Below are 25,986 nucleotides of genomic sequence, written 5' to 3' on the forward strand. Positions count from 1 at the left end.
AATTTTAAAACTCTATGCTATGGGCACTCAGAGGTGTAGCATCTCTGCTGGACAGTAGGGTATGGCTGAAAAATGGATCTTCTCTATCATATTTCAGTCTTGTAGAATCTAAGCATGTTCACAGGTGGGGTTTTGATGATCTTCGAGACCACAGGAGTACAACCATCCCAGCTCTCTGTCTCCCAGCCTAGGGAACACATGCATCAAAGCAGATAGCCCCCTGCTGCCACTCTTTTCTTAAAGCCCCACTGGTTCTGTCTTCTAGATATAAGAAGTGGGGAATATTTGATGGATGGCTGTTTGCACTGATGACAGACCAGAAACTTACGATTCTTGGAAACCACTGTCAAGGCCGTCTGGGCTATCATACCACAATGGGAGCATATTTACTTCAGCCAGTGAATAGAGGCACTGGCCTGTCATTTCAGACAGATTTAATATTTATTGCTTTGTACCAGATGGATGGATGGATGGACAATCTTATAGTTGTGAGCTAAATAAATATTATTTATTAAATTCAGTCCTTGGATAGGCACTCAATCTTTAACCAGCAGCATTATGAAGACCATACGCTGGGGGGAAAAAAGAGAACATGGGAGAACATTTCATTCTGCACTTGCCCCTCATTTCTTGAGAGTCTTACCTGTTGGGGTTAGCTCAGTCTCTGAAAACTCGGAATTCTCCAGAATAGAACTGGCATACAATAAAAATACACTGTCTCCAGTTGTCTTCTTCAGTACACTTCAAATCACTTCAGCATTGCCTCCTCTAACTGGTGTCTGAAGTAGCCAGAAGTCAATCCTGTTCTAAAGCTATTTATTAATCAGCTGCTAAGTCTAAGATAGGAGAGCAGGAAAAACTGCATTTCACCAAGCTCTTAAAACCAAAATATTTATTCCTATAAAGGGAAAAGCTATATTTAAAAATACATAGAATGCCAAAACTAACAAAGCAAGGAACCAAGACAAGCTCATGCCTGTAGTCCCTCTCCTCTCTCCAAACAGCATAGTGGGACAGTTTAGCAAGCTAAAAGACAAATCAGGGAGAACCTGAGAGGGTTACTTAAAAGTAATGGCTGATATAGAGCATGCAAATGAAGCAAGTTGTTTCCTCTTTCAGAATATGTGAGCAAGGCAATACTCAAGCAAACTCAGCGCTGATAACATTTAAGACTGTTAAAAGGCAACAGGCAAAAAAATGCCAGACTACACCATCTCACCTCAAATACTTTTCCACAATAGATCATTGAGGCCAAGGACTTAGGAAGATCCAAAAAACAAGAAAAATAAAAGGATCAGATGTTCATAGGAATAATGAGAACATTCTTGATTGGACTGCAAATGGCCAAAGAATGAGAAATACAGAAATTCATGATTCAAGAAGTTAGCATAGGAAAGAGTCTGCTCCACAGCAACGCTGAGCTCTGCAGACTGCCAGCATCAGTGGGAGCTGTAGAGGCACAGTTCCCAGGCCAATGCTGCTGCTGCTGCCTCCCAGGAGGCCTGGGCCTATGGGAAAGACAAGTGGAACTGCTGTCCCCCGGGGAGTCCCCTCTGTCACTACTCTCTAACTAGTGCCTCAGCAGCAATGCAGTCATGCCGAAAGGATGGCAGGAGTACTTTCAAGCCTGAGCTCAGCAAGAGAGTCAAGGTACGGATGGCACATATGGATTCTCTCATTCTGGGCCCAAAAGTAGCTGGCACTATCTTCTGCCTATCCAAGCAAGTAAGAATGACTTTAAAAACTGGAATGAAGCTGAAAGGCATTAGAAGGGATATTGTGTCACTGTTTCAGTTAAACCTCACTACTGCTTTTCTCTGCTCAGCAAAGTTACCACAGAAATCTGATGCTTTTCTTCTGACCTTGTGAACCATCATCAGGTACACAAAAATCAGAATTTCCCAATGGCAAAAACAATGACAGAAAATGGCAGCAGCGTCTTTACAAATGGCAAATAAATAAATATATAAATAAATATCCCCAAGCAGCCCTGTTCAGGGCTCTAATATTAACCTGGAAGATGTTAAAGAAAACAAAGGTTGGGGGGACCAGTACTTGTGTGATGTGGCACAAGGGCATGGAGCTCTGCAGTGAGCTTATGTCACATCCAGCTCTCAGGGCTGAAAGAGCTGGTAGCACAATGAGTGATCTCCAGCTGTGACTAGGACTGGTTTGCTGTAAGAAACACCAAGAAAGGGACTGGTCAACATTTACCTTTAGCAGTCGAGTGAGGACCAGGTCTCCTCCCCCTTTTCCCAATATAACCTCTGCCCAACTGCCCAAAGGATTTCTGGCACCTCCTCCCAAATATGGATTACAGCGAGGTACCCTATACATGGCATATGCCAGTTTTTGGACACACACACGTGACTGTGAATAAAAAGCAACGTTTCAGTGATTAGGTTAACAGCAGCAGAAGAGGCGCAGATGGGCTGAGAATAAGGACGGAGCACGGCAATTTCTTAAGATACACTTTTCGGGGGGGAAAATTACTTATAACTACACTTTAAAGTACTAAAATTAGTAGCTTTGCTTTTTGCCTTAAGTGGTTGTTGCTTATATGGTCTAGATTATTGAAGATCCTTCTGGGGACCACAGGAATTTCAATACCAGGTATATATCTACAACATTATCATGGAAATGTGATGACAGAAAAAGAAAGAGGATCAAACGAGTTTATAATACTCACTCTAGACAACTAATGCAAAAATACTTCATTTTTCCTCCAGTGAACATTCGTTTACATATTTTAAAATGAATTTGCTGAGACAACATTCACATACCACTACTGGTTTCCCACAGACATTTGGGCAATTGAGTTTGACGGGCATTAGAGTTCTCAGAAAGTGAATGTCATTCACGGAAACTAAATTTTAAATTAATTTGGGTAAATATTCACCCCAGAGGCTGCATGTGTTTCTCAAGTCACCGGAAGCACAAACAATATTGTGTAACTAATCCTGCCAATCACAAACCAAACAACACACCTCCACTGGAGAATATGTAATAAATTCACAGAAAAATGTTTTAAAGATACATATTGGTTAAATCAGTAAGAGTAAACATCTCAGAAAACTGCGATCTACTAGTAATCTGCTGGTGGAAACAGTGGTTACATTAAATACATTTTTAGCTCCCTTTCACTAGGCTCTGTGCTCTGCCTGAAATGTATCTGGGAATCCTCTAAAACCATCCATGAATACTGCAAAAAGGTAAATGGAGATAAGGGGTGAAGAAGACCCCACTTTCTTGACTGCTCACAGAGCCCCCCCCAGGGAAAATTCTAATTTCTCAGCATTTTTTTAACGTAAATACTTTATACTTTTCACCAGTTTGTGCTCCTACACAGAAGGTTTCATAACATCCTTGCAAGCCCCTACACTTCACAAACATGAATGTAGTGAAAGCACACAGACTCAGGCATAAAACATACTCCCCCATCCTCTAACGCAATCTGCCTAGCTAAAGCAGGGTTTCCTATCCTACCTATTAACACGAAAGCACTAGTCTCTGGATGAATAAAAGCAATCATACTGTGTTCGTTGCCAAGAAGCATTCCCCCAGAGCAAGCCAGGAAGCAAAATTCTGAAAAGCTGCAATATTTACTCATTCATTTAAACTTATTTCTGGACTGAGGACTGTAAGACTACCACATTAAATGTTCCTCCCTTGAGGTGTCTACATTTTATTAGTAAATTGGGCAATCCTTTTTTCTTTTTTTATTTCTATATTACATAGGCTCAAACTCCATCCATCTGGCACGTGATAAGCTCCTGTGAGGCAACAGCTCCGCTGTTGGCATGACCAGTGCCAAGCAAGGCAGAATTCTGAAGACAACCTGCAATTTTTCATTCTTTGGGGCCATCTCCTTTGCACTAAAGCCTATACCATCCCTCTCCTCAGATACATGACAGGCCTCAACTGCCATTAAGTGAGACCAGCTCTCTACAGACTACTGTTATTTTTTTAAGAGGACATCTCTGTCTGACACAGCTGGATCACAGTGGGAAGGTGTTCAGGGATTATTCTGACCTGGATTTTGTGACTCACTATTCATACGCAGTAACTTCTCTTTATCACATGGTCAATTTATACAGGAAGGGCTAAGACACATGCAGCCAAGCTACCTAAAGACCAAAAGGAACTGTTAGTGACCTACGAGAGAGTTAAATTTTCTTGTTCGTGTTGGACACGAACCTAACCTTAAAAAGGCACGTCAGCAACGGACAGATATGCGACAACATAAAGCAAGCAAAAGACCCATCTAGTGATTTTTCTAGAAACTTGATACAGGCATGCCATTTTTAACAGCCCCCCCTCAACAAAACCCAACACTTATATTCAGCTACACACAGGGTTTCACTAAAAATTGCTTTAGCCACCAGCTCCTACCCTTAAAAGGAATCAGATTAGCAGGGAGAGGCAAGCTTGAGGTCAGAAACTTGCTGCTCTTTGTTTGGGTTTGCTCTTTCTTAGGGTTTGCTCTTTCTTAGTAACTGCCATGCCAGCTGTTCAGCCTGGGAACAAAAGTTTGAGCTTGAAAAATACTTTTAACAGAACCAGTTTGATGGGTGCCAGTCTAAAGGCAAGGAGTTTCAGAAACAAATGTCTAAACTTAGCCATTGTTAAGTAATGTATTCCAAGGAAGCTATGTTCAGTTCCCACCTTGCTTTTCTTCCATTTAAGTCCTGACTCAAGAAAGCACTTATGTATATGTGCAGAAATTATCATCATCTTCACTGCATAACATGATCTAGCAACCCAAAAGCACACATGTATTTGTAACTGATATTCCACTGAAAACTCTGGTTACTTTTTTTAATTCCTCTTCCCCTTACGGATCACTAGAAGTCTTTCCTCACCTTTTCTTTCCTCTGAAATGAGGCTCTGACTTTTTTCCCCCCTATGTGGTCTTGTATTTCCTCAGGATATGGCTATACTTTCCTCTCAGTATTTGTAGTTTCTCTGGATTTCCTTTTATCTTTGGCATTTCCAATATGTCAAATTTAAGGACTTTCTGAAGAGTTCATTAAAGTGCCCAGTTCTAAATCAACGATAAGGACATTCATTAGATGAAAAAAGACCTACAATAATCCTTACTAATTCCTGATGGACATATCTGACCAGACAAGCACATTACAGGCTCCCAGCAAAGTGAGGTACCTGGGAGACTCAGGAGATCCTCAAAAGCAAACACGCAGAGATATCAAATGGACAGGAGACACTACTGCCTGGCTGTATGTGTACACACAAAGGCTGCTTGTCGGTGATATCTCCAGACCTAGCAAATTGGAGAAAGTTCAGCCAAGGAGCCAAGAAGGATTAGGAGTCTGGGGAATATGTTATAGAGCTCAAGTCTCTTGTACAACAGAGCAGGGTAGAAAGCAGGTACAATTTTCTCAGAAGACAAGGAGAGTTTAATCCTTTTCCTCTCCCAATTCATAGCTATAGGTAAGGTGAACAGCGAACTGCCTGTGGGTCAAACAGTCTAGAGCTGTGCAAACCCCTCTGCCGCACAAGTCAAGTCAGGGCCGCCACTCTTCCTACACATATTTCTAAGTAAGCAGCAAGCCTGCATCACACACATATTCGTACCATCCCAGGTCCAGAAACAAAAACAGCCAGGCCTGACTGCATTGTACTTGCAAGTAACTCCAGCCCCAGCGTAACCCACTGACATCTCTGCAATGTAGACAGGCACACAATGAAAGTCCGAAGCTTGCTCTCTTTCATTTGTCTAGGATTAGGCTAAGAAGCATTTTAATCCTGATATGCAAGTACTTACAAGTGGGACAAAACTTGTGACAATCAATTGCTCTTCTAACAGAATCAGTCACACCATGAGAGCCATTATTTTAATGGGGAGCTAATTAACAATTGGAAAATACAGTCTAGGGATATGATACGTTTTTTAATTATTGCAAGGTGTTTTAAAAAGGTATGCACTGGTGCTAACAGAAGTTACTGACCCCTCAAGAAATTACTGGTAAAGGTCCTCTGTCCTACACTAAACAGAACGTCAGGTTGGTCACCCCAGCATTAAAGCCTACAAATCTGTAAAAACTTTGTTGCAGTTGCTATAGTGCAGTTCTTAATGATTATTTTTTGTCCACAGTGCTGCTGTTAGTTTCAACCCATTTAGCAATATTCATTAGTTCCCCATTTCAAATTAGGGTAATTGAAAGTAGGAGATCACGTAATAAAGCCTTTTACTAAGGGAGACTTGTCACATTCCCTTTGCTGTTTTGTGTGTTAACACTATCAACTTGTGATCATGTTTGTCTAGGAATCTTTCTTCAGAAATAACAAATGCTTCTTGAAAAATGTTGTCTTATCCTTTTCTTATTGTCTAATTACCACTGCAGATTTTAAATCACAAGTTTCTCTTCCTATTTATTCTATTATTTTATGAGGGAAGGATATTAAACTCCAATGCCAAGAATGTTTTGCCTCTGACTCTTTTTCATGACTGAAACCACAGATACTAAAACACTAGAAAAACTCATATATGTCAATTATCCTTAAAATAAATATTAAAAAGCACTCTTACAACAAAACTGACATTAACTATACCATTGCCTGGGATACTTCAAATTCTTTCTCTCAAGCAATCTCAGCCACACTCAATAAATGACTCCCAATTGAGACATGAGAACTGGTAGTAGTGTAAATACCCATGAAGCCCTGACTGGTATAGCTGACAGGAGATCAGAACAGATCCCACATGGGATCAGAACAGCAACAAATAATGACACTGGGTCCTGGCAAGCAGCTCAGACACCAGCCTAAAACTTGGGAGAGTAGTCTCAGGTCCATACTCCAGCAAGTTTTGGGTGTGAGAAGTGGCAAGTCACTGAGCCTTTCTTTGCCTGAAGTCCCCATCCAGAAATGGGCATAGCAGTCCTGGCCTATTGCTAAGGAGGTACTGAGATCCTACGGGAATGCAAGGTTGAGATCGACAAGAGGTGGACATGAGAACCAGAACTAGTAAAATTTTATGCCCAAAGGAAAGTCAATTGCAGAGGAAGAAAAATGAGGATAAAACAGCTTAAACTCTGTATCTGGAGCTACTATAAAACATAGATAAGGCACTGTGCATGTACCCATGCAACATGTACAAAAGCAATGCAGGATTATTTCCACATTGTAATAGTAGCATTGTTGTAGCCATGGTGGTCCAGGGATGTAAGGCAAGACCTGAAGGAAAGGGCATATCCTTCATTCAAGTAGCTACTAATATAGCTTCAAAAACAACAGAGCTTTTGCATACACAAACCTTTCTGCATGCATCTTGCTACTTCACAGCCTTCCTGGAGAGACAGGGATTAAGTGCTATTCCCATCTGCCAAAATATAATCTGTGTTTGAATGGCCTACTGAAGGCTGCATGTGAAATTGTATTGACTTTGATTCAGATTAAGTTCTCCATGCTTCCTCCACAACTCTCATATGTGTTAAGACCCAGTTTCAAGTTCATTACCTTCATGTTTTGAATTAGCACCTATTACCTGCATATTTGCAGCTAACATTTGAATAGTTTTCAAGACCTATGAAAAACCTAAAAACAGATGCAATCCAGTCCTTTCCAGAACTACTGCATGACTCAGGTTCCTATATGCAATTCTCTGCTTTGCCGTGGATTAACTGCATCATCAAGGCAAGTCATTAAATCTCCTCACATCACTGTGTTTCCTGTGCATGCACTAGAAATCATAATAATGACATCTGTAGCACTTCGCTGGGGAATGGCAGAGATTAATGCCTGTGAGCTGCTTTGCACTGCATGGATGGAGGATGCTACGGACATACAAACCATAAAGTTTATGACAAGGGATACCTGAGTACATTTCTTCATTAAAATCATCAGCTCCTGATTTGTAGTGGACTTCTCTTGCTGATTGCAAGTAATAACGAATATGTATCCCCTTTGTTTATGAATGTAGAAAACAAACAAACAAACAACCACAGTACATCTCATCCCTCTGCCTGGTTTTGACACAAGGAGCACTCAGTCTATAACTCTGCAGCTGATAACAAACCAGGTCTGGAGTCTGCTCAGCCTCTGTGATAACTCAGCTGGTTTTGTGCTACCTTAGCTGCTGGTGGGGAACAAACTGCTGCTGCCTCCCTACTGATTTACACCATCATGTATCTGTTTCACTGTGATATGAAAAATATTTTCTTCCATTTGATCGTATGAAACACATTAAAGAGACCTGCAATACATTTGCAATTAGCCACTGAAAAATAGAGTGATCAGACTCACTGCCTGCTTTGAAAAAGCTCTGTTATAGAACAATAAAACTGATTTTCACAAATCTGTGAGAAAAAAAAAGTTTTTTTTTTCCCCAGGATATGAGAATTGCAGAACCAAGAATAGAAGGATGAGTTATAAGCCTTTCAAAGCAGAGATTTATCATGGAAATTCTGACAACTGTCAATGTGAGCAATGCCGCCAGGCACCACTTACAATCCACAGCATCTTTCAAACCTGTTGGGGGTTTTTAGAAAAGGCTAAAAATAAACACAGAAATGGAGCGACATATATATATACACACACATATATACATATTTATATACACACACATATATATTATTGTTCAAAAAATAACAGGTGGGCCTGCCAACAGTGTAAATACAGATGACTCTTGAACACTGCTAACAAACACACAGCTAAGCAGTCTTCCCTAGCCATACAAGCAGCACATTTGAAGCTCTCCTTGAATTCTCCTAGTCTACAAGCCATAGTCATCTGGGATCCTGATGCTCTGTCATGACAAGGCCTGAGGACTTCCAAGTGTTTTGATCTCCTACACCCAATGTATTCACACAATTCCACCCTCCTGACCTCCTGTGGATTACTGCCCTTCTGAAAATAACACGCATGGAACAGCTGGTGGGGCCAGAAATGTCTTGAATGTAAATAGCATGAGTCCAAGACGAGGCTTATGTCCCCTCTTCTGGCACCTCACCACTTGGTCTAATCCCCATCCTCATATAATAAAGAGGAGACATATTAAAGGAAAAAAAAATCAGGGTACTACGGACAATGCAGAAGCAGTCAAAGATCCAGTCTAGATGACTGTGTTTTGAAATCCATCAGGCCCACCACCTGCAGTGAAGGCGAAGAAGAAAACAGGAAGCAGCCCTTGGATCTCAAAGCTCAACGTAAGCCTGAAGCAAAATGAAAGGGTAGCATTTCACCCCAGGTTACAATTACGTCTCCCCACCCTACCCCACAATAGGAAGAAGGCAGAGTACACAGGTTATATCAAACACACAAATCCTACTCTCTAGTCACTTCTGTATGAATATGAAAGCATAGCAGAATGGCTTACTTTGCTGGGAACCCATTGTAAGGTTCAAAATCATGTCTTTGTAGCCCTTCTCCCCTTGCTGCTTAGAAAAGAGTAGCTAACCACAATAATTTACACTTGCACCATTTCTTTAATTTCATATCATCCCAGATCACTTGGTGTAGAACATATTCACAAAAAGCAATGGAGGTGGTAAAGATTAAAAATGCCAAATTATTAAATGCTGCCACAGGGGAGTACATCTGCCATAGCGAGTCAGAGCACTGAGCCCTGGCATGAAGTATCTCGGCAGTGGTGAAAGACCGGCAGTTCTCCTACAGCACTTAGACAGTTCTACCATGCAAAAACAGAGAACTCATGACGTTGCTGGGAACAGTTTATTGAGCTTCCTTTTGGAGGACGCTACTTATCTAAGCCTTTGTTTACATGGAAGAAAAACCCTTTAAAGTTGAAGAGAAAACTTGCCTGCTGTTATCCCAGAGAGAGGCATAATTGAGTCTGCATGATGCCGCAGATTACCAAATGCAGCAGATGGCTGTGGGCCATCCAGTTTAGGATGACAAAGTTTGAACAAAAGAAAAACAGAAGGCAGGGAGTGCATCTTTTACACTAGGCTACAGGACAGGATGAACCTTTAAACAATCAGTATGTCACTCAGCACACAGTCTGGCTCTAGCTCTCCTGCTGCAGCACTGACAAAGCCTGCATGCCAAAGCCTATAATTTAAAAGGAAAAGAGAGGAAAAAATCATGTGTCCAGGCAAAAGGCACGTGGAGCAACCAACTGTCTGATATACTGTTTCTAAAACCCATAGGAATAAAATCTTAAAAACTTTCCTCATGATGCTGGATGCCAAGACTCTAATTCCAGGACTGTCTCACATAACCTACACAAACTCAGAAATATAACAATGATCTGCAAGTCTCAACACACACCATTTCTTTGCTGACCAAAATAAGGAAGATAAATTGCTGATGAGAAAGTATGCAGAAAAAGAGATGAGATACATAAGATCTTCACACCATACTATGAATGGTGCCTTGTGGGGAAGGCTTGGCCTGTGGCGGCATTTAGGAGTTTATTTTTGCTGATTCCACCCCAAAGGATCACAGAAACTAGGAGTGGAAACATTCTTTCCATTTCCAGAGATGCTTACAAAGCAGCTGGCTCTAAGGTTTACAACAATAGACAGACTGGAGTAGAGACAAGAGTGATACAGTTCCACAGGAAGCAATACAGCATACTCGAACAATTTATAAATAAATTTCTGCTCTTTGTGAATGCAACACAGTTGATAGGATTAGATTGACTACTTTATAATAGACCCTGCTGTGGCTGGTCATCAGCCCTTGCATGATACAGGGATATCATCATTAGCACTGCATTTGGGAAGGGTGAAGGCTCTTTTGGCCACAATGTAAAGAGGCCTCTGATTTTGAAGAGGAGTCTTGCGTATACTCTTCCCCATGTTGCATGAGGGGAGAACTCCCAGTTACAACACCTGAGATTTGAGTAGCCACAGTTACTTCAGCAGACCAGAGGGAAAAATAGCACCTACTAATTGCAGCCAGTTAGAGAGCTAGTCATGGGAACATTTGGGAGTAAAGGGTATTTGGAGGAACAGGAAAATCCTTTGTGCTAGAGCAGAGCAGAAGTTGTTCATGGGAAGATTTCACCACTTCTCCTGCATATGAACCCTGGGAACAACCGTAAGGGAGAACAGCTCTTTCAGGCAGTGTCCAAAGCCCCCTACAGCTGCTGAATACCTCTCAACGTGCCCTGGTGCACCCAGACCTTTAGCCCTGTGAGGTCCCTCAGCAGCCCACCTAGATGCAGCTCCAGCAAGCACAGTACCTGGCCAGTGGGATGCGTCCCATGCATTCGTACAGCCCATGAAGTTGCCCCAAAACAGACATATGTCCCACAACATGGGGACAGGGAGAGACCTTACTTTGCATCAGCTGCTCATGGCTCACTTTGGACAGTAACATCAGCCTGGTTATGTCACCCTCCGCTGGCAGCCAGCTTCACTGCCAAGGTCCCCATGCTGCTAAAGCCTGTGGTTCCCCAGGGCTGCTGCAGCACATTTCCAGCTCACTCCCCTCACTGAGCAAAAAGAAACTGGAAATGAACCAAGGAAGCCAGAGGGTTTGTAAGTCTATTTTCTGCCCCTTCCTGTTTAGAAAAAATAACTACCTCAGGGGTGTCTAAATTCTATTTGTGCCTCTACCATTCAGACATGTTGTGGTATCTCTGATTTACATTACAAACAGCTATAGCCATTTTTCAGGGGGAAGGCATTCTTCTAATCCAAGAAGCAATAAAACACAGGAACATGTTAGGCTGAACAGTTTTTGGTGGGTATTTTTTAACGACTATTTAATTTCAAAACGCTTCATGGAACAAAAATCCAATCAAGACGGTTGGTCTTGTACTCAAAGCAAACAACAGTACACATAACCGTTATCAGTCCATCAGCCACATAACTACTGTGTGGTTTGGTTGAACTATGCAACTCACCATGACTGTTTACTTTTCAAGAAAATGAGGATCTAAATGCAAACTTATCATATAGAAGCATTCCGAGGTGCAATACATCTGTGAAACACTATAAAAAGACAAATGATAGCAATAGTAATGCTTTGCAAAGGTAGTAATCACTGTAATTTGATTAAACTCCAGTCAGGAGGAAATTTCAGCTCTGCTGTCAAAGGGTGAGGTTGCCTGAAACTTGCTTGTTCGTTAGAGTTCATTAACTTCCCCCAGTGAGACAAAGCTCACCCACAGTTGCCATTGAAATAGCCTTCTGCTCCTTATCTGCTCACAGAAGGCAACAGAAGGGTAAAAATAACAGGTCCTTTGAAAATGTTTCTGTAAAGATGATGCATCTTAGAATAAATTTCTGCACAGTTGGACAAAGAAAAAAAGGGTAACACCATTTGCTAAAAAAATTGACAGCCGCCTGCTATTTTGGAGAGTGCTCCTCTAATTGCACACACCTGCTGTGGCATGGTATATTCTAAAATATATCTCAACAGTAATGCTGCTCTGCAGCAGCCAAATCCCCCCAGGAGCAACACTGCAGTCCCAGTCTTCACAACATCACAGGAACTGAGGTTTCTTCCAAGATAACATTGGAATAGAAATTCAAATAAATTCACTATGGGCTTCTTTGTTTCACCTCTGCTCATTTGTATTACATTATCTCTCCCTCTTCCTTGCCCCCAAATCCCCACCTCTTAACTACTTTTTGCTATTCCCTCTCTCCACCCAGCATCTTTGCCACCTTGCCCTCCCAAAACACAAGATTCAGGCTTGATTTCTCCCTGTTTGTTATTTTCTTGGCTTCTGCAATAGTCAATTCCTTCTCTTAACTCTCTCTGCTCTTGTCATGCCTTTGTTTCACGTTAGGCTCCAAAAACTAAGACAGCCCTTTAGGAACAGCACTGTTTTGAGAGACATCAATGCGATTGCCAAACCCCCCACCCTCACATAGACTGACATCCTGGTGACTGTGACAAACTCTCACTACCTGCAGCAGCTCCTCCCTCCGGCCTTTGTGCAGGTTAACATGCTCTCTCCTCTTCTGCTCCTTCACCTTTGTTCTGCTCCCTGCACACACTGGCTGTGTGACTCCTCGTGCACCTCCTGCCCCAGCCCCTCCAACCAGAGTCCTATAAGCTCTGCTTGAATCAATGTCTGAAGCTGCTCCTACAAGAGACCAACAAAGGTGTCCTCAGAACTGATGCTCAGGGGATTTGGTTCCTGCGCCCAGCTCTTCCCTCTAACTAAAGGCAAATCCTTTAGTCTCTCTTTGTCTCAGGTTGCCATCTGTAGCAGGGCACTTGTACTCCAGGATGATTTGAGAACTTTTGCCTTTGAAGTTTGACAAGCACTGAGACACTGTGGTGATAGGGGTCATGCATGAGTTTCCAGCAGGTGCCCGTGAGAACTGGAGAGCAGGAAATTCTGGGTCTGCCACATGGACATTTAGAAGCACTCTCATTAAGCCTATGTTGAGTTTATCCATTTCCAGCCTATTAGCTTGGCACCTGTACCATGCATATCTTCATAGGGCTTCTCTTCCTTTTTGTGGCACCCTCATGGGAAGCAGTCTTGCCTCTCTTTCCAGGTTTTCTTTAATCGCTGGCATTGGGGAGAATGGAAAGCAGGATAGCTGGGAGCGAGGGAGAGGGAGCTGGGGCAGGAGACACTCTATATCCTCTCACCCTCACAGGCCCAGCCAGCCCCAAACAACTCAGGCAGCACAGGTAGACCTGACAGCACCCATTTTGAGTGCTGAGCTTCTGAATTCAATTGGGCCAAGCAAAAGGTCTGCTGGTGTAGGGGGCTGCTGGTACTAGGTCAGCAACCATGATATCAGCCCGAACTTTTAAGTGCTGGGCAAGGCCTTCTGATGTTGACTCTCTACACGGCATACCTTTGGCAACAGTACAAAGGAAAAGCATATACATACCAGAAAGCTCAGAGTGCAGGCAGGCAGCAGACCAGTACACCAGACCAAGTGGAAATACAGAGTCTTAGAAACAGAGGTAAGACTCTTCCCAAAGGAAGAAATACTCTGGACTAGGGCAGTAATGAAGCACAGAAGGAAATCTTTTATCCTTGTAACAAAAAGTAGGCAATTTATGGAGCCCCAAAGACGCAAACATCTTACTGAAGCAATTTCCACTTGGCATTTTTCCTGAAGACCTTCTTTACTGACAATACATTCTTTGGCCTAGTCTCCACAGCATTTTTATGTTGTGATAGCTTTCAAAGACTACATCCCATCAATTCCAACATTTCAGGGAGTGCTCCAGCTCCTAATAGACAGAGCCTATTTCAAAAGGAGAAAATCATAAAGAGTGGGACAGTGAATACAGCTTTAATCAGGCTTGCAATTGTCTATAACTAAAGAACTGATTGATAGTTTCCATGAACACCCCAGATTTTTGTAAAACTACACCTGATCTCTTTGGAGAGTTTGACAGCACCTTCAAGGAGTGAAGAGAAACAAAGCGGTGGTGGTGGGGAAATGGGGAATAGACAGGGAGGACAAAGGTAATCAGGAAAAGGGGGCCACGAAGAACCCTCAACATGAGTAGGAAGAGCGGTGAAAGAAAGAGTATTTGGGCACAAGCAGAGATCAAAGGCTAGAGGAAAAGGAATACTGTGGCTTACAGTATAAATAAGGAGGCAGGATGGACAGACAAGGAGGGATGCAGGAATCCCTAATAAATCTAAGTTGGAGGGAAACTGGTCTAAAGAACAGGCAAAGTGTTTATTCTCTGGTAAAAATTTTACTTATGCCAAAGTGACATCACCGTCAAGTCTTGAACATGAGAGTCATAGGAATCAAGGAGACAGTATCCTGTTGAATGCTTGGTAAAGCTCAAGGAAGGCTTTATGAAGGCAGAGCCATTTAGCTTTCTCACATATCAAAGTTATTAGCTACTACACTAAAAAGATACTAAATAGCATTGAAGAGTTAGCCCATACATGCTCACTGGTACTGCAAATCACTAAAAAGAAAGGAGATGCAACAGCTTGAAGAAATGAGGAGTAGAACATGCACCTCGAGGCTGTGGGTTCAAATTCACCCTCAAGCAGCTTTGCCAAGTGCTGCCAGTGGATGCCAAGAGGCAGCTCCAGTGTTAAAAACAGTCCTGAACCCCTGCGTACAACATCAGGCTGTGCTCAGCTCCAGCTTACATGATAGGGTCATGCTTTCCTTCTGCCCTGAAACAAGCTGAAGCATCCTGCTCTCCCCGCCTTGCTGCTGCACAGTGCAGTGCCTTCTCTCCAACTCTGGTGCTGCCAGTGTCGTGTCAGCTCCCAAAGTTGTAGTGGGAAGGAGAGGTCACGCAAGAATGGGTCAAAGCCCACAACTGCCTTCCCAGAGTGTCCGTGCCCGGGCACCTAATTTAAAAAGCAAATAGACAAACAAACAACTTGTTTAGCAAACTCACAGTGGGAAAAGCCTCATTAAAAATCATCATAATAAAAAACCCTGCCACTACCTCATTTAGCACGAACAGCACACCTTTGCTGGTAAGGTTAAGGGACTGACTGAGTACAGACAGGGAAAGAAATAAGCTACAGTGGGAAAGAGCGGAGCCATTCTCTCAGTGAAACGTTCCCATTAAAACATGAACTGGAGGAAACTATGAGAGAGAAAGGTCTCCTGTTGCTCATTTTACATCTAATGATTGGCTGATTAAAGATCAAAGTATTGTATAAGGGTGACTGGCCCCTAAGAGATTTGAACTGAATACAATGACCTTCTCTTCCCCAAATTTCCTTCCGAACTGACTGCTGTTAAGAGGAGGGTGCTAGCAGTCAAACTGAGAGGAATTTACAGACCACTCTCTCTTCACCATGAATTCTTTCCTCTAACGTTTGCTAACCAACCTGTTGTGATATTAAATTCAATGCACTGACAAGCTGCTGTGCAGACTTTTCTATCTAAATGCATCATATCCACGGCCAAGTGTGCCTTCAGAAGAAAAAGCAAGTTGGAAAGAAAAAAAAAAAAAAACAAAGAAAGACTTCCTGGGACTCTGCAAATTTTCACTTTGTAGATGAGTTCACAGTAAGCACTGGTATGAACATTTTTACACCAAAAAAAAAGGGGGGGGGGAGGAGAGAGAGACGAGAGGCAGCATCAGGCAGAACCGTTGTGTAGCTGACAGCACTGTCTCTTTCCACTACAGAAAGACAGGACAACAAAAACGCTCCCGTCGCCAGCGCTTCCGTGGCAGGGAAGGCAGCAAGCTGGAGCCTCCAAAGCTGATCCCGCCACAAGGCCCACAGGGAAGCGCCGGCATCCACCGCCCCCTCCGAGGCCGCCCCACGGGGCCGGAGGGGAAGGAGGAAAAGGAGGAGGGGGAGAGGGAGGAGGGGAACGAGGGGGAGGAGGAGGCAGCCCGCCAGGCCCAGGCCCGTCCCCGCCCTCCGCCGCGACGGCTCGACCCCCGCCGGGGCGCTGCACTCCCGCCAACGGTCAACAGCCGCCGGGTCTCCGCGCCCGGTGCTGAGCCCCCCGCCCCCGCATGCCCACAGCGGATCCCCGCGGGGGCCGGCCCACGCCGCGGTGCCCCCTGGGAGCTGTAGTCCCGCCACCCGGCCCGCTCCGCTAACCGGAGCCGGCGGGGGACTCCGTTTCCCATAGGGCTCCGCGCCCCCGGCGGGCGCGGCGCCGGGCTGCCGGTGAGCGCCGGCCCTGTCAGCGGGGCAACGGCCGCCGCCATGGGTTTGAGGGCCCGCCTGGCCGTGCTGGGCGGCCTGGCCGTGTGGGCGCAGCGGCGGCGGGCGGCGGCGGCGGGCGGGGAGCGGCTGGAGCTGGAGCTGAAGCTGGTGCAGGTGGTGTTCCGGCACGGGGCGCGCACCCCGCTGCGGGCCGTCCCGGGGGCGCCGCCGGTGAGGACCGGGCCGGGGCCGGGGCCGGGGCCGGGGCCGGGGCCGGGGCCGGGGAGGGGGAGGGGGAGGGGGAGGGTAACGGTTCCTCCCGCACGTCCAGCCTGGCGCCTCATTACGAGGGCGGCTTGCTTCGGTTAGTGAGCGGCAGAGGGGGGGCACTGTTACCTGCACATCGGGTATGCTGCCCGCAGGTTGATTTTGAGGTGCATTTTGTATATATATATATCGTTATCTGTGAGCACGTGTGGTGCTCGGGTTGTCTGGCCACACGGAGCATCAGGGGCAGTCCTGAAAACCCTGCTGGGTTTCTCTCGAGTGGGCTGCTAAGTTTCGCCTTACTAGAGGCTCTATCATCTCAAGGCTGTTTCAAAAGCTTTTCTAGCAAAAATTTTCCGCCGGAGTGGGGACGTTCTGGATTAACCAAGTTCTCATCTGGACACTAATGACAGATGTTGCTTACCTGCGCTGCGCTGTGCCCACGGCCACCCCAGGGAACACATGGGCACGTAACAGAAAGCACACCTAGACTCTCCAGCTGCACTGGTAATGCTGAATTATGTCTAAAAAATACCAAACAGTTGGACAGTATGAGTCCCCTTTCCCACCATCACAGACTACTGCCATCCTGGATCTTTCCCATACTTAATCTAGAATTAAAACACTTGCTGTTTTCAAAAAATATTGCTGTTACACTTCTTGTGCAAGTAGCATGCTTGCAGGGCTGCAGCCTTGTGATGGTATTGAAGTGCAGGGCCTTAACAATATAGAAAAGACACAGTGAAAGCTAAAAACACTATTAATTACAATGTTTTCAGTGGGCTGAGTACCTGCAGGCTGTTGTTGCTGTCCTGATCCATGAGCTGACAGGATTCACACTTTCTTTATGATAAGTTGTGCTAGCATTGGCTTTAGGTTTCTCTTGATTTGTGTTTGAAGCTCAGAAGAAAATGGTGTTTGACTGAAGTGCCATGATGCAGATTTTTGAGATGCAGTTTCGCTTGCATCAGGCGAGAATTTTTTTTTTTTCCCTAAGGGACTGTCAGTAGTAAATTTGGGGGAAATGTGAGAATTTGGAAGTTAAAATTGAATAGATATAGCTTTGTCACACTGCATGTTATTGGATGTGCAGAAAGACAACAGAGGGACAATCACAGTTGTGGGAACCAGCTTGTAGGGAGCCTTCAGATTAAGAAACCATGGAGTGGAGTTAAAGGGCAAAGGCTATTAGCTGCAGCAATAATGCAGATTGCAACGGTGGATACAGAGTCTGCCATTTCAAAGAGCTCTGTGCCTTAATGCCTAGCACTAAGCTGTTCCCCAGCAGCCAGTACATGTTGTAACAGATATTCAGCAAACACACGCTTACTTGCCTTAGTGTTACTGCAATTGATCCAACTCCTCATAGCCTTCAATAAGGCAACCTCTTGTGTTGGCAGATATTGCTACTAGTAATTAGCTTAAAGAAACCTTTCAATGTGTAATGAGTAGTAGTAATAGTGATTGCCTACAGCTTCTTCAGTTGTAAGGGGAGGAAGGCAAACACTGTGCCTCAGCACTAGGAGTATCTGTGCACAATGCAGAGCAGATCAGCAAGTCTGAGATGACACACTGCTGTCATTTCTGTACATGCTGTATGGTAAGAAGAGAGTGGTTCTGTTTGGCTCCATATTGTGTTATCTCCAAGGCAGCATACCATAACAGTCCAGCATTGGTCCAATGCTCTTGAAGGTCCACATTTTCTACTGAAGCATTGTTTGTTTTGAAACAGGTAGAATGGCATCCCACTCTTTTAGATGTACCTACTCAGACTAAGTTTGATTACACAGTGACTGACCTAAGTGGAAGACCACGACCTCCCTCACCCTATGATGAGCAATACAAAAAGACCACATTCAAGGTGAGGCTCTCTTTCCTGGTGCTCTCATGTTCCCTCCAGAGACTTGCTTATTTCCATGTTTCAGACAGGTCTCTTCCCTTCTCTCTATTCAGGGTGGTGCAATTGCAGGACAGCTGACAACAGTAGGGATGCAGCAGATGTTTGCCCTGGGGCAAAGGCTGAGGAGAAGCTATGTGGAAGAAGCCAACTTTCTCTCACCAACATTTAAGCCTGCCGAGGTCTTGTAAGTCTCTCAGTTCCTTTCTGGACCTTTCCCTGTTTCCTCCCTTCTAACAAGTACCCCTGTGCTAGGAAAACTTCCTGAGCAGTCTGCCCCAGCTCACCATGGCTGGCCCCTGTGCCTTCACTTCTGCCTTACTCTGCAGAACCCAGTGAAAACTCACTCATGACACAAAGCATCCAATTTCCCGGCAGTGCTGAGAGGGACCTCAGGGACAGATTCATCTCACCTAGGTTTAGTCATTGACAGTGGTATTAGGTAAACTACCTTTATGGTGAGTGAAGAGAAATAGGCGTTTCTTGAGCACAGTTTAACTCACTGTAAACAGCTAAAGTTCAGTGAGATGAAGAACGCCCTTGCTGCTCACATCAGTAGTGCTGGGAGCGTCTGGCTTAGAATGAGATAAATCACACCTGAGAAGTGCCCATTTGTCATCTCAGCTTTCTCTGAAGGGAAGCTAAATGGCAATTCAGAAATAAGCGTCTATTTTTTTTTTTAAGATATCCATAGCAAGGTGAGATGAATCCTACCAGAGGATTCTGAAGCCATGAAGAAAGCAGAACCCTCAGTTCCAGCAAGTCCTCACCAGCTGCAGCCCTCTCCACAGGAAGGAGAAAGTGCTACCTCACGAGCTGCTTTCTCTCTTTCAGTGTCCGTTCCACTAATATTTTCCGGAATCTGGAGTCCACGCGGTGCCTGCTAGCTGGGCTGTACCAACAGCAGAAAGAAGGTTAGGGGAGACTTCCAACCAGTGCCTTTGCTTTCTCAGTCTTCCGTAGATGCACATATCTCACATCCCAGTTTCCTTTGGCTCCTGGTTTTTGCCTCTCCCTTTGTTCTTGGCTCCCACCCCTCTTCCCCATGATCTTCTGTTCCATGTATTCTTTATCAGCTTGTCACTTGCTCCCTCTCTTTATGTAGCTTTCTGCTGGCGCCCAGCTTGGATCTGTTGCCATCAATGCTGCAATTTCAGATCAACTGAGGAGGTTAGCATTTACCGGCTTCAGCAAAGAGTTCCAGGTTCACTGTTCACAAGGTGCACTGTTGCATCTGAAAAAAGCTTCTAGCTAAACCTAAGTATCTCATCTATAGGAGTCCCAAGATCCTTCACAAGTTTGGCACCTGGAGAAACTTCCAGCTGTATCCTATAGTTGACAAATACTCATACATCCTATAAATATGCTGTATGAATACCTCATCTCTGTTCCCCATGTATTCAGTTCCAGGAACAAATAGCAAAAGTGACTTGCCAGAGATTATGACTCCTCCTGGCACAGAAACTAATTTTTACCACTAGAAAAAATGAACACACAACTAGGAGGAGTTACATGGTACGTAACAGACATCCCCCTGGAAATAAATGCTACATATACAGAAACAAGCCCGGTGGATTGTGTTGAAGGTGATAGGTCAGTGGGAATTGCTAGTTGACAACAGCGGACTTGAACACAAAGCCACAGATCAGGCTGTTTTGTCTTGCGCAACAGAACTTCAGGGGGAGTTGCTGTGCACAAGAAATTCAAAATTTGGTCCCAAAACTGTGGGAGTGATTAAAGCACCTAAAGACATGCAGTTGCACTAGGGATCATAGAAGATTCCTTCCTTCTCATTCCACAGGACCTGTCATCATTGTCACTGATGAAGCAAGCTCTGAAATCCTCTACCCCAATTACCAGAACTGCCAGCGCCTGAAATGCTTGAGCAGGTAATTGCCAGCCATGCCTCCCCATATGATTTCACTGCTGTTTCACTTCAGTAGTAGTAATTTAAAACAGCACGTTTTCTTCCCATTTCCCAATTTCTTCCCCTGGGAACGGTTAGCTAGTTGTTGTATAAAATACTAGGTGAGAGGAGTCAAATACTATGCAGTAGCCCCAGAAGAAAAAAAGTGTGTGTGTGTGTGTGTGTGTTTATCTGTGTAGAGAGAGGGGAGAGAGAGAGAGAGGGGCAGTCTTCTGGTTTGGGGGTTATTACAACATTCCTGTCACATTTACACCTTCAAACAACTGAAATATACTCAGCTTTGACACATTTAAAAGTCCCAACAAAGACTATTTAAGTAAAATAAGAAACATCCTACATAAAAAGAACCCTCAGGTTTGCAGAGTTGAGTATTCAATAAAGAAAGCCTAAGTGTAAGCCAGGTTAGGCATGGGGAGCAGGGGGTGGAAATTAGACAGCAGAGGCAAGTGTATTGCAGTTTGGTTGGATTATACAGTACCATATTTTGTCCAAAGTTCTTCAAGTTATCCGAATTCATTTGCAAAAACTCATTATTTAATGCTCAATTCTGCAGACAAAGGATTGTTCTTGATAGCGGTGAGATGGTGGTTTGTAGAAGCAGCTCAGGAGGGCCAAAGTATATTCAGACTCCACTAGTAACATAAACTGCAAAAAGAGAATAAACTGCAGGTTTTTCCCCACACACACCCCAAGCCCACCAAGTGTGTACATTTCATAACTGTGTCAAGGTGTTTTCTTAAGGTGCAGTAAAAAGCATTGTCCCAGCTTAAGGCTACCCATGCCAAAACTTCTAGCATCTTCACTTTGGAGCAGAAACTAGAGCTGTTCCTAAAAGAAAAAAAAAAAAAAAAAAAAAAAAAAAAACTCCTCCTGCCCCCTCCCTAACAAAGCAGAGGCAGAGAAAACAAAAGAAAACCCATGCAACATATTTGAAGTGTGTGGCTAACACTGATATTTTCAGCTAAACAGCAGCTAAATGTTATTAAATGAAGTTTAAAACAGTGTAAAGGGGGCAGATAGCTTCTAACAAAGGGAGTGGTGAATTTGTTACAAGTGGGTCTCTAGTTTTTTCCCTTTTCCCACACCTTACAGAAGTCAGCTCAAAGCTTCTAACCCTTCTCTCATGAGGCAGTTAAGGCAAAGGCTACTCCCTGGAGAGATTTGCCATGTTCCAGTATGACAAGATGTGTTAACTGATGATACACAGCCCTCACTTACAGGAACCTCTTCTTCTGAGATGTTCACATCTCATATCGATTTTTTCCCCCACCTCTGTAAGAGCTAATAGCAGGCTCTGATCCTTGGCATTCAGACACAGTATCTGCCCTTTCTGCCACTGAGATGCCAACACCAGGAATTCCTCAGTATCCTGTGGCACTTCTGTTCTCTTCTATCCTTCACTGATGGGAGGCAACTCCACTTCGATGGGAGCACAAAAAGACCTGAAGAAACAGAAAGAGATAAAAAGTCTGAAATGTGAAAGTTTTGGGGTTTTTTTTCTTCTTAATCCTCTGACAGGGAGAAGTTGAAGAATGCTCAGCTACAGCCAGGCATCTCGGATGACTTGAAAACAATTAAGGAGAAGATGGGTATTGATGGTGATAAGTCTGTAGATTTTTTTCTTCTCCTTGATAACATTCTTGCTGAGCAGGTGAGCTGAGGTATATCTGCTGCAATGTCACAGAAAGAAATCATGCATATGGAGCAAGCCACAAGGCGCTAACACCCACTGGTACCAGTGGGGGTCCCCATACCCTTCCATGCAATCCAGCAGACTTATAGAAATAGCATAACCTTCGTAAAAGCAAGATGCAAAGTCAGCTTTGCTCTAGAATGGCTGAAGACTCATCTCCCATATTTATGTTCTTATCTTAAAATCCATTATCTCTTTCAAATGTAATGAGGCAGAGCAAAGAGGGCAGTTGGGCCCTGTACCCCATTACAAATTGCGTTCTCTTTTTTTGGTGGTTAGCATCTACGCAAGGTCATCTTCATCCTGGTTCTAGCATACCATCCCTGAGCCAGATTTCTTCTGCTACTGGAAGGGAGTTGGGTATATTTATACACCCCTTAATAACCCACTTTTTGCTGGAGCTAACAGTAATTAGACCTGCTGGTCTGTAAGTTGAATAGTTCAAGGCCTGTTACACTCCCTTCACATAAGTGTAGCCTCAAGAACAAACATCCATCATTTTGGTACATGGAGCAAATCTGTATGTTTAAAAACCGTACAAGGACTCCCCACATGAATACTGCAGGGCATACTATAGTACCAGCTGCCTTCTGTGGACAGTCATCCATCTGTCTTCAGGCTTGGCTACCTGTTGTTACATTGTCTACTCTTCTTCCAGGTGCACAGTTTGCCAAGCTGCCCTGTGCTGAAGAACTTCCGGCAGACAGTTGAGCGTCGCTCTGTTGACTCAGTGCTTTTCCTTCTGGAGGAAAGTTCAAGGTGATAGCCTGTATCCTTGCCTCCAACTTTGGGGGCTCTCTTGGGCTTACACAAGGTGGATGAGCTACACCAGCTTACTGTGGCAGATGTAAGAAGTCCTTGCGATCAGCCACATTCCCACACGAGAGGTTACTGCCCCCTCAGGAGGTTTGTGCCTCAGCCATCTCAGTGCAGGGTCCAGCGCCTTGGGTCACAAGCGTGAGCTAGGGCACGGGAGTCCACACTGAGGACGCCAAAATATGGGCTTATGTCCTGTTTTGCTGACAGTTGTGGAGGGAGTAATCTCCTCCAAGGAGCCATAGTAAGCCACTGTGGCAAGCGGCAAATTCCTCGGTTGCCACAGTTGTTTGAGTGAACCTGTATCACAGCCAAAAGCAGAGGAGACTAGAAGGTTCCAGCCTGAAGCTGAGGCTGCATGAGCAAGGTTGTCCCTGTGGACAAACAGCTACAATGTGAATTCCAGCATGACACGGTTTATCCCAGGGATGGCACCTGCATGGCTTGGCTGAGAAGTGTTGATGCTAGTGGAAAAGGTGATGCCAGGCCCTGCACACACATAAGATAGCTTGCAAAAGAATCAGCTGCTACATACTTAAGTTACCTGCTTTGCAGTTATTTGTAAAGGTGTCTGAGCTGCTAGCTTAGCAGCAGTTTTCCTTTCAGCTTCACTCCCAGCTTCTCTATTCACCAGCTCTTCTCAGTTGGTGGCATAGGATGTTCCCCTTTTCTGTTAGGGCAGTTGTTCTTAGCCTTTTCCTTAATTTATATGAGAGATTTCAGGTACTGAGAGACTAAATTCCCCCAGTCTCACAACATCTAGGAGAGCCACAGTCATGCTCATTCTCCATTCCCACTGATGTACTCATTAGGTAGAGGGCATTTCTTCACACCAGAAATTGTCCAAACATCATCTCTTCGTTCAGGACTACAATAAAAACAAATTTTTAAACATAGCTGCTTTTTTATCCTTACATTTCCCCTCCCCATCAAAAACAAACAAACAAAAAAACCCCACCTTCCGTTGCTCTTTTGCAGTCAGCTATGGTTATCTTCCCTAGTTGAAATCTATGCATACATAATCACAACTAGGGATACAAAATAGGATATAGAACATCAAGGACTCTGGTTCTTCCTTTATGTGGACCACATCTCGTGAGACTGCCTTGTTAACACCTCTCCCCTCCCAATCTGCAATCACATAAGAATCTCTGTGGTGACTAAGCAATTGTTGAAATAAAAAAGTAACTGTAGGAATCACATTTAATGGTTCTTAGCTGCATTCAGCAGACTTTATCAATTTGTAAGAGAAAAGCAGGTTCCCAGGTGTTCATTTGAAACTACCTAATTTGAAGGTTAAAAAAAAAGCTAGTAGATTTATTTCTACCTCTTTTATAGAGAAGTTCTTCAGATGAGTGTTGGTCTCCTTTTCTATACCTTACAGAAGAACATTACAGAAGCAACAGATCCCTCATCTCCAGCTGAAAAGGCCAGGTACAGGGCAGATCTCTTCTTCTAATCGTTATAAATTCTGACTTGCTGTCAGTATGAAGAGCTAGTTCAGAAGGATGTTGATGTGTGGGTAAAGAGAATGAGTGCTTATCTGCTAGAAAAAGCATGAGTGATACTGACTATCCGTGGGGAACACAGCTAACATTTTAAGGTTTTTTTTCCCCTTCCCTTTTTTATCAGAAAGCTCATTCTCTATGCTTCTCACGACGTTACCCTTATTCCTCTCCTGGTGGCCTTGGGCACCTTTGATCACAAGTGGCCACCTTACGCTGCAGATGTGACCCTGGAACTGTATCAGCACCAGCAATCCAAAGAGTGGTTTGTTCGCATGTCTTACCATGGAGAGGTAAGAGCCCAGGGGAAGTTCATCATGCAGATTATGGTCATTTGGTTTTGCCATGCATTTGCATAAAGCTGTGACACAAGACTTGTTTTTAGCATGCCATCAGTCAAGCCAAATAACACAGTAAGACAGCTAGAGCACGTGCTTGCTAGCCTTTTCCCTTGAGCTGGCAGTTGACCTACTGTGAGTTTTAGGCAAAGTCTTTTAACATCTGCCTCTGTGTTTGCTTTGACTAGCATATTTCCCTATTGCAGAATGCATCGGTAACAACCACCAAAAAAGGGCTATGTGCAGGGTCTGTGATTTTTGTTTCTTTGCCTTTGCAGGAACAAGTGGTGAAAGGATGCAGGGCAGGTCTCTGTCCACTCGAAGAATTTCTACAAGTTCTTTCACAGTACGCTGTCAGTCCAGAGGAGTACAATAACCTGTGCTCCCAAATGGAGCAGAATCAGCAAACTGACTCATAAGTAGTTATCTTAAATTAAACTTATTGTCACAACCTTTGACTATTTTCTTTTCTTTTTTTTTAATTCTTCCCAGCCTTCCCCCTTCTAAAGCTATTTTAGATGAGGAGACTTGTTCCTACTAGACACAGGGTGGCACAGTGTCTCTCTTCACTGTTAGCAGCAAGATAAAAGAAGCCACTAACAGAAGGCTGGAGTTCACTTCTGGGGTAGCCGTACAAAGGAATGGAGAGGCTGAAAACAGCAAAAGAGAGAACAGACCTGTTTGAATTGCCCTGCTGTTTCAGGGTAAGAGAGCAAACACAGCTCTTCCTCCTACACTGGGACTGTGGGATGAAGTCTGTGCTACCAGACTTAAGGACTTTGACATCACCACTGCTTTTATACCTGGAGAGCTGCAGAAACCACTGTCCCTTTCCCTTTCTTCATGTTCTAGAGTTGCTCTGCAGAGAGATTATCCTTCCAAATCACTTGCATTTAGCTACCCCGTCTACTTGAAGGCACTTCTGTGCATACAGAACCTCTCCAAGGGGACAGACTCCAAATCTCTTCCCTGCACTCCTATAAATATGGGAATTCTGCTGTGAACATGCAAAACCACCACAGCGGGCCAAGCACAA

The 25,986-nt window shown here is 44.2% G+C and overlaps 1 protein-coding gene across 5 annotated transcripts; it reads left to right on the top strand.

The window, feature by feature from the left end:
• Positions 1–16,515: 16,515 nt before the first annotated feature.
• ACP6 (acid phosphatase 6, lysophosphatidic) lies at positions 16,516–25,406 on the top strand. Of its 5 annotated transcripts, none has more exons than XR_010884729.1 (10): positions 16,516–16,738; positions 18,507–18,635; positions 18,704–18,858; positions 19,506–19,585; positions 20,473–20,560; positions 22,117–22,249; positions 22,950–23,050; positions 24,492–24,541; positions 24,740–24,905; positions 25,229–25,406. XR_010884729.1 is itself a non-coding variant. In XM_067299962.1 (10 exons), the coding sequence occupies exons 1-10, from the start codon at positions 16,568–16,570 to the stop codon at positions 25,367–25,369; spliced, it is 1,260 nt and encodes a 419-aa protein (XP_067156063.1). In that variant the 5' UTR covers positions 16,521–16,567; the 3' UTR covers positions 25,370–25,406. The 5 variants fall into 5 exon arrangements, 4 of the variants coding, with proteins under 4 accessions (XP_067156077.1, XP_067156063.1, XP_067156068.1 ...); XM_067299962.1 differs by having other exon boundaries at positions 16,521–16,738; positions 24,446–24,541; XM_067299967.1 differs by having other exon boundaries at positions 16,523–16,738; positions 18,728–18,858; positions 24,446–24,541.
• The last annotated feature ends 580 nt before the right edge of the window (positions 25,407–25,986 follow it).

The sequence above is a fragment of the Apteryx mantelli genome, chromosome 1, assembly GCF_036417845.1.
Source record: "Apteryx mantelli isolate bAptMan1 chromosome 1, bAptMan1.hap1, whole genome shotgun sequence".
Classification (NCBI taxonomy): Eukaryota; Metazoa; Chordata; class Aves; order Apterygiformes; family Apterygidae; genus Apteryx; species Apteryx mantelli.

What these genes read in the sequence shown, in the direction of transcription:
- ACP6 (XM_067299962.1), top strand. Translation starts at nt 16,568, where the DNA reads ATGGGTTTGAGGGCCCGCCTGGCCGTGCTGGGCGGCCTGGCCGTGTGG. An exon ending in ATAACATTCTTGCTGAGCAG is followed by an intron (nt 22,250 to 22,949) that starts GTGAGCTGAGGT and finishes CTCTTCTTCCAG; the next exon opens with GTGCACAGTTTGCCAAGCTG. An exon ending in TCTCCAGCTGAAAAGGCCAG is followed by an intron (nt 24,542 to 24,739) that starts GTACAGGGCAGA and finishes CTTTTTTATCAG; the next exon opens with AAAGCTCATTCTCTATGCTT.